General features: G+C 38.3%; 1 protein-coding gene across 1 annotated transcript in view; it reads right to left on the bottom strand.

Moving 5' to 3' along the window:
- KATNAL2 (katanin p60 subunit A-like 2) overlaps positions 1-791 on the bottom strand; it is a 47,043-nt gene extending 46,252 nt beyond the window's left edge. The window contains exon 1 of the mRNA XM_008592120.1: positions 630-791. Coding sequence (XP_008590342.1) covers positions 630-702 — 73 coding nt within the window. The 5' untranslated portion in view covers positions 703-791. The remainder of the gene's footprint in view (positions 1-629) is intronic.
- Positions 792-8,746: the final 7,955 nt, after the last annotated feature.

Here is an 8,746-nt window from a genome sequence, read left to right as displayed (position 1 = left end):
AGTGCCTTGTAAACAGGACAATGATCTCCCTTGGTTTATAATTACTTCCCCCACTTACAGACTTTTAAGTCAATGCACCTACAAGACACAGGGACCTCACTTTAGGTCTTTCCTCCAGCCAGCCTTGTTGACTGCTAACCTATACTGGGTCTTTGCATTATATTGATCATTATCTGGATTGATGGCTTTCAAAAGCATTTCATTATCTATACATGAGCTATTAGCTTCACCAAAACTCATTTTCATGTTATTTTCAAGATAGATAATAGATGGGTCTTCCTAACAAGAAAAAGCCTGCTGCCATCTATCCTCTTCCAACAGCTCTTTCCACTTCTGAAGAAATTAAAGTAATGTTGGTCTTCCGAAAAGTACCTGCAATACACTGGGGTTTTGCTTTCATTGCCCTAAAACACATTCTTCGAACGAATGCCAGCATGGCTAAAGGGTTGTCAGTGTCCAGACGATCATGTTTAAATTGTCTGCACTGGATCTGAGATAAGCAACACAATCTTTCTGGTCTACTCTTCCAGCAGTGTGTGAGGGACACCATTTATCTGGTACTAAGATGAAGGCGAAACACTGATCTTAAAGATGCAATAAAGCCTTATTTCTAGAAAACAGCCATGTACCTGTGTCTGATGCCTTTTTGACAATTTTGGGGTATTTTTGAAATTTTACAAAATAATAGCTCTCATATTCCATCAAAATAGTTTCAAGATCAATGTTGTCACAAACTTCAAAGCGTCGTAACCCCAGTTTAGTTTCTTGCTCCAGAGCGTTGGCTGCATCAATATATCTGGCAGTTTCACAGAAGAAAAAAAAATTTTTTAACTTTGGGTAAAAAGAACAAAGGCAAACAGGCATTACAACTCCAAAGAGACACAATACAAAAAGCAAGCCTACACTAAATAGCACATTAGATGAAAACTAATATGCATGCCTGAGGTTTGCCTATAGCGTAAAGAATCCCACATATGTTAGATATATCCAGATATTGTCTTTCAAAACAATTGCCTCTGGAAGCTACATACTTTTTCTAGTGATGTCACCATTGTCCAAAATGTTTTTGGATGCTTAAAAGTCCCCACATATGTTAGATATATCCAGATATTGTCTTTCAAAACAATTGCCTCTGGAAGCTACATGCTTTTTCTAGTGATGTCACCGTTGTTCAAAATGTTTTTGGATGCTTAAAAGTAAGATAAGTAAATTGACCAAGAAAACATCTTGTGATTTACCTATATTCATTTTTTGCCTAAAATGGGTATTTGCCCAACTTGATTACCTCTTTATTCACCAGTATTCATTTTAGATAAAATTTAGCTATTTATCAAACCCAAATTCATCCCCAAAGAGCAAGATTTGCCATCACTGAGGCAATTCAAATGAATGTGTCATGAGCTCTAAAGAAAATTCCAAAGATATGTCAGTCAACATTATTGAGGACATTTAGGACAAGCAGACAACATTTGCTTGGAAGTATTGTTTCTGGAAATTTTTAAATCAGTAACACATTACACCACAAGATGATTCTGCACGTAAGCAGCATCTTCACTACTGGTTCTTCTCTGTCATTTTAACCTTGCTCAGTCATAAAGCTGTCCAATTAAGGTGGTCTTAGCACCAGAAGCAATGGCTTTGTCTCAAGATTCTCAGAAAGTAGACTCTCCAGGTCTTAACTTTTAGTTCTTAACTTCTTTTTAAAACAAACTGTCTCCTGAAAAGTGTGCACATATGCAATTATGTACAAATTAACATGTGATTTCAGGAGCTTATCAAAGGACCTCAGATAAAGAACTGCTACAGGTTAGAGTTCTTGATGTCTGATTTGAATCTGGGAAAATAGGAAAAGAAAACTTTCTTTTTTTATTATGCCCTCTTCCCAGAATCATTTGGAAGATTGAACTTTCTTCTTTCTTTTTTTTTGTGGCTTGCTGAAAGATTGAACTTTCTTAAAAGAGATTGCCATGATTATTTCCAATGACCTTGAAATGTATTTATCTCTCCCAAGCTAATTTTAAGAAACTTGCAAACAACCAGTCGATGAACTATAGTCATTCAGCTTCTATACTTACTGATGTCTCACCAGGCTTCCATGCTATGTCTTAATCCCCATTTTATGGAATGAAAAGCTAAATGAGTTTTTTTTATTAATAACTTTTGTTTAGCATGCAATACTACATGCTCATTTAAGAAAAAACTAGAAAATACAGGAAGTCAAAAGAGAATTTCACCACTCAGAGATAATAACAAACATTTTCTCTATCTTTCCAAACTTTTAAAAAATCACTAAATACACACAAACATATATATATATATATGCACTTGTCAAGCAAAAATAAGTAAATAAATAAAGATGGAAGATGGGAACACACACTGTAGAGGGCTTGTAGTCTCTACTGACATCACATTATATTCTGAACTCTTTCCAGGATCATGGAGTTTTGACTTAAACAAAAATTACAAGAATAGATAATTGAGGGCCCCACATTTCCTAAACTAATTGGTCAAGGGAACAAAACTGCTTCTGCGTGTTCTTGTTACTCTGAGCTTGAATGGGGTCTGAACCGGATATGGCTGGCCTGAGGAGCCACTAGAGGTTCTTCACCAACAATGACAGGAGAGGACTTTAGGAAGAGCAGTGTGCAGTAGTGGGCAGTAGAGGCAGTTTCTTCACCAACAATGACAGGAGAGGACTTTAGGAAGAGCAGTGTGCAGTAGTGGGCAGTAGTGGGCAGTAGAAGGGAGCAGTGACAAACAAAACACAGGAGGGAGCAGGGGAGACTGACTCAGGCCCCAAAGGATGGACATATAGCACTAGAAGAGCCAGCATCCATAACCCTCTGCTCTCCCTAGTTCTCACTCACACATTCAAATTCTGCTCTTTCTGTTTACCTAGTTGTCCCATTTATGCCATGTCCCCTTCTTCCTCAGCACCTCTGCCTGTCATGTCCTTTCCCATCACATCTGTCTATCTATATTGCATAGGTCTTTCAAGCCTGGCTCATGTCACCTTCTCTACAAAGCTTTCTTTGCTCATTCCAATTCACAATAATTTGGCCTCTTTCCTGAATTTTTAGCACTTCGTTAAACGCAGGTATATATTTTTTGACACTGATATCCCCTTTAAAATACCTATAGTTCACTTTTCATCTTGATAGTTCACTCATATGTCCCTTTCCCCACCCAGCAGGTCTCAGGAAAATGATTAACTCTAATGGAATCTTTATTGATTCGAGATGCAAAGGGCCATCTTGTGGCAGAAAGGGGAAATGCATGCCTTGCAAGTATAGAGTAAACTATTTTGGCCATAACAACACCGAGTGCCAGAGAAGGGTTAGAAGGTTTGTTTGTCTTTTTGATTTTACAGTTCTACTTTCTGATGCAATTTCTGGAACACAAAATACACCGCAATAAAAATCAAGGATTATCTGTGTAAATGACTTTGTCTTGAGTTCTAATTATTCTACTCATCTACATTCTAGTAAGTTCCTTAATGGCTATTCAAATAATACTTATTGAGCATCTGGTAATATGCTTACAGTGCTGGCATGGCGAGTTCAAGGTTTATAAAAGTCAACTAGTCTATATGGCAGCATTCTCAAAGTGTTCCATGGAAAACTGGTCTCTAAAGATGGTCTAACAGAAAGGGGTTCCTTGGCCAAATTTGTTTGCAAAACCCTAAATATTAAGACCTTAGCACAAATATTCCCATTGCACATAGTAAATTAGATGGTCTGAAAAGGCCTGAAATAAGGGGCCCTGTTTGCTTTCTTTTAACCCAGTTTGCCAAGCTGACGTGACCATAAAACTCTTAAAGTAACATCTATTAACATTCTGCAATACTATTGTTCCAAATGTTCCACATACTTGAAAAACACTGCCTTGAGGCATTTTAACTCAGGGCTCTTTGGATGGAGCTGAGATTCCATCAAAAGATGAAGCAAAATGTGCCAAACCCACTTTTCAGATGCTTTTGCTGAACCAGGTTGGGTATTAAAAAGAATGAAATCCAAATCTTATCTTTTCCATAGTAAAAGTAGCAAGCACTCATATACATTTCCTTTCCACCAGGTGCTATTCTAAGAATGCCACATATTCAATCCTCATAATAATAGTATCTACCCCATCACCCGATTTTACAGACAAGATAACTGAAACACAAAGAGAATAGGTAACTTGTCCAAGATCACAGGTTAGCAAAGAGTAGAGTAGGTGTTAGAAAGAAAACAGTTTATGTGCTCATCCAGGAAGCCCTTCCTACCACAATAAGCCCCATACCCTGTCTTAGACACTGGCATTTTTTCATATGCTGTCCTTGGAGTTGCTTTCTTTAGGTGACTGGTGAATAGGGTGGAGCAACCCACTGCCCACATGCAAACTGCCTGGCTAGTCAATATCATGAACAGCCTCACATCCGAGATGGGGAAACAGAGGCACAGAGAGAAACGAAGTCAGCCCTGCTCTGCTCCGGTTCTCAACTCCACCCCACCGCTCTCTGTGGATACAGAGATTTAGCAGCATCAACTGACAGCCTGCCTGCTAATCATGAGAGCAGGGCATTCATTTCTCTGGTCTGAGACCAGTGGTGATGTGGAAAGAACGAACCATTTTCTCAATAAAATTTAAAACCCCAACACCAAAAAGTGAAGTGTCTGATAAAACCGTGTGTATCAAAGTAAGTAGAGTGGGGAATGTTTTCTTGTTAAAGATGTTGCAGTTCATCACATTTGCCATGGGAAAAAGTCTTTTCCAAAATTCTGATATTAAGGTGTTATGAGAAAGGCCACATTTTGTAATTAAAGAGCTTACATAGTCAGTCAACGGGAGAAATAAATCAGATTACTCAGTGACAAAGTTTGTTCAAAGATGCAGTGTTATAATTGGTTACCAAAAAGCATGCATCTAAATTTTGGGGAAAGAAAAAGCCCTCAGATCCTTCAATGACTTAAATAATAAAAGGATGCTTAAGTACAGTTGCAGAGATTTCATTTTCTGACTTTAAAAGGTCATACTTAAAAACAAAACAAAACTTCAAGAAACATGGCCCACATACATTTCAGTTTTCCTGGGATGATCCTCGGCAAAAACAAATCTTCAACATTAGAGCAGAGGAATAAGGATCTGGAAGGCTTTTGGCTGAACCCAGTCCTGGAAAAATGCTCCCACTTAGAATCAGGTGACCTCCTGACTCACAGTCCTTGACTCCACTGAGCCTCAGTTTCTTCAAGCATAAAATAGGGGCCCCATTATCTACCTCAAAACTTAAACTAATAGCTCTTCAAGGTCTCTAGAATTGTCACTCCCTTCAAGGAGGCAGGCAGTAGGTTTATCTAAAACAGCTTTTGTTGGTGTGGTTAAAAGAAACAATGATAAACTCTCAGTTCCCACTCAGCAGCTTCCTACTCTCCTTACCCTTTTCCTTTGCACCTCCCTAGGACTAGGGCTACTGGATTCTCAAAATAGCCTTTTAGTTACATCAGCTCCCTTATTTCATGAACAGCTACTATGTCTAATGGAGGAAAAGATGCTCATCACACCTTTTGCGAAAATAGCAGCAGCTGGTTGGTTCTTTTTCTAACTCAAGATTTCTTCTTCTTGGCACTACTGACATTTGAAGCTGGATAATTCTTTGTGGTGGGAGTTGTCCTGTGCATCATAGGTACTGACAGCACCCCTGGCCTCTACCCACTAGATGCCAGCATGACACCCAGAAAGGATGCCAGGCATTGCCAAATGTCCCCAGAGGGGCAAAATTACCCTGGCTGAGAACTACTGCTCTAACTTAAAAGTTTTTAAGCCCTTAGCCTGAAACCTGAAATTTTTCTTCCTGGCTGAAATTTGAAAAGCAGGGAGAATCTAAAGTAGAGAGTACCTTCAAACACTTTGTGGATCAGCCCTCTTCCTCTCAAACTTCCCAGCACAGCAGCAGCCCAGCCCGTGAGCGGGAACCGGTCTGTATGTGGGATCCGAACCCTCGGCGGGAGCACCGCTGCGCTTCCCAAGCGGCACACCACAGCAGTGCGCCACCGGGCCGGCCCAGACCTGCTACTATATCTTTAATTCACTCAGAGTTCCATCCAGTCCTTGCACAAATGCAGAGATGAGTTCCAATAAACCATTCAGGGGTGACTGCACAGCCAAACATTTATAATAGCCACTGAGAATAGCAGAGGCCATAAAAGGAAAATTCCTGCATAATTAGGTCCTTATTCAAACTGGATGAATTTGCACATTTATTCGTGGTGTTAATGTGCTACATTTAGTAATCTGGTATCTCAAATTCTTCTGAAATGGTAGTCATAAAATACCTATGTTCAATAATATTTCCCTTATTTGAAAATAACTTACCAATTTTAGCTAAGTAGAACACAGGCAAAAACTGCATAAAAGCAAAAAAGGCCCCTGTGTGGTCCAAGTTATGTCATAAAATCTATGCACAAACACTCATATTCATGACACATATGAACATTTTCAGGCATTCATCCAGGGCTTTCTAAAAAATTAATGTTGTAATGAAATTAAAACATACATATAATTATTTAAAAATTAAATAGCACTATATATTTTTTTCTTTGTAAGTATCTTTTCATTGTGGTAAAATATACATAACATAAAATTTGCCATTTAACCATTTATGAGTGTACAGTTCTGTGGCATAAAGTACATTCACAGCGTTGTCCGCCCATCACCACCATCCATCTCCAGAACTTTTTCATCTTCCTCAACTGAAACTCTGTACCCATCAAACACTAACTTCCCAGCCCCTGGCAAACACCATTCTACTTTCTTTCTCTATAAATTTGCCTGTTCTAGGTCCCTCATATGAATATAAGTGGAACCATACAGTATTTGTCCTTTTTGTGTGTCTTAGTGTAATGTCTCCAAGGTTCAACCGTGTTGTAGCATGTGTCAGAATTTCCTTCCTTTTTAAGGCTAAGACGATACACTACTATAAAATTTTAAAGAAAAACAGTAGTCTTCTACCTCAGTCCACTACTCCACCCCTGCGTCTCACTCTGTAGAGGCAACAACCTTAATTATCTTTGCTGTTTCTTCTGATATTTACTTTAACTTTTTAAATAATATATCACCCATTCGTAATATGTGAGTTTTTGGCATTGACTACTCACCTCCTGTTAAAGGAGGTGAGAATCAAGCTGGGTTTTTTTTTTTTTTTTTTTTTTTGGTTTTTGGTGTTTTGGGTTTTTTTGCTGGCCAGTACAGGGATTGAATCCCAGATCCTGAGTTTATCAGCATCATGCTCTAACCAACTGAGCTAACCAGTCAGCTTGAGAATCAAGCTGTCTTGTGCCCTTGTCACCCTATCCTCGCCTTACAGTTAGATCAATATTCAGTGATCACACTATTGGGATTATGTAAATATAACACTGCTGAGCCAAAAAGTACTATGCTATTTTTTCCATTTCTGTGCAACATTATTTTTTCTTGGAATGAGTAATTACCTCATTTTTATTAGGTTACCTATTGCTGATTATCAAACACCAACACAACTCATATCACTTTCCACACAATCACATAACATCAGATAATGTGTCCATTACACTTTTCCCTGATGGCTTCCCTCTCAGAGCTTCCAGCCTCCTGCTCCGCTCTAGATGGCTGACTCAGGCCTGTGATAGGTGCTTATATTGGGATTTTTCTTTGAAACTTTCCCACATTGGATCCTTAGAAACTGAGCTTTCCCCTTTTCTGGCAACTCCCTTGTTTTAATATTGTTGTTGAGAATTTGCATTCCTGAAAGCATCTTTATTCTACTTTAATGTCGATAGTTTGAAAGGGCATAACATTACCATTCTTATTCCTGATCCTTTGCATGTAAAGTGTTTTTTCTTCCCAGGAAGCTTTTAGGATCTCATTTTTAACTTTGATGTTCTGAACTTACACAATTTCTTTGGTTCAGGTCTTTTTTCATTCACTGTGCTAGCCATTGTCAAGCTGGAACTCCCATGTTTCCATTCTTAGAAAATTTTTCTTATTGTTTCTGTGATAAATTACTCCCTGATGTCTTCTCTGGTTTATTTTTTAGAACTCCTATTAACTAGATAAAGGATATCCTGAATTGATTGATAATTTAGGGTTCTTTTTTTTTTTTTTTTTTTCCTGCAGCATTCCATTTCTTTGTCTCCTTTTTTCTATTTTCTGGGAAATTTCCTTGGCCTTCTTTTTAAACCACTCTATAGAATTTATTTAGAGAATAATGTTTTTAATTTCCAAGATTTTGTTCTTATTCTCTGATTGTTCCTTCATAACAGCATCCTATTCTTGTTTTTTTTTTGGATGCACTATTATCTTATTATTTAAAGTCATAACGAAGAGGTTCAGTTACGTTCAATATTTGCTGTTTAAGTAGGCAAATAAAACAGTAACCTATTTTATAAAGATACCCATCAAAAATTATTCAAATAGAAAGTTTTGCTGTCTAAGGCAATAAGCCTTTATCCAGGTTGCTAGAAAACACAACAAATAAAGCTACCTGTGTTTCAAAGCGCTTGTGAATGGAGCATAGTAGGGACCGTTTGTTCAATTGAAATTTACTTTGCTCTCTGCCATTCAAATGGTTGTGTTGCTTTGAATAAATCTAAAATAAATAAAAGTCAGTCTTTTCAGAAGTTTGAAAGAAAGAGAGATTAGGGCCGGCCCGATGGTGCACTGCTACAGTGCGCCGCTTGGGAAGCGCGGCGGTGCTCCCGCCGAGGGTTCGGATCCCATATACAGACCGGCC

The sequence above is a fragment of the Galeopterus variegatus genome, unplaced genomic scaffold (genome assembly GCF_000696425.1).
Source record: "Galeopterus variegatus unplaced genomic scaffold, G_variegatus-3.0.2 Scaffold7604, whole genome shotgun sequence".
Taxonomy (NCBI): domain Eukaryota; kingdom Metazoa; phylum Chordata; class Mammalia; order Dermoptera; family Cynocephalidae; genus Galeopterus; species Galeopterus variegatus.
This window is presented reverse-complemented; position numbering and strand designations above follow the sequence as displayed.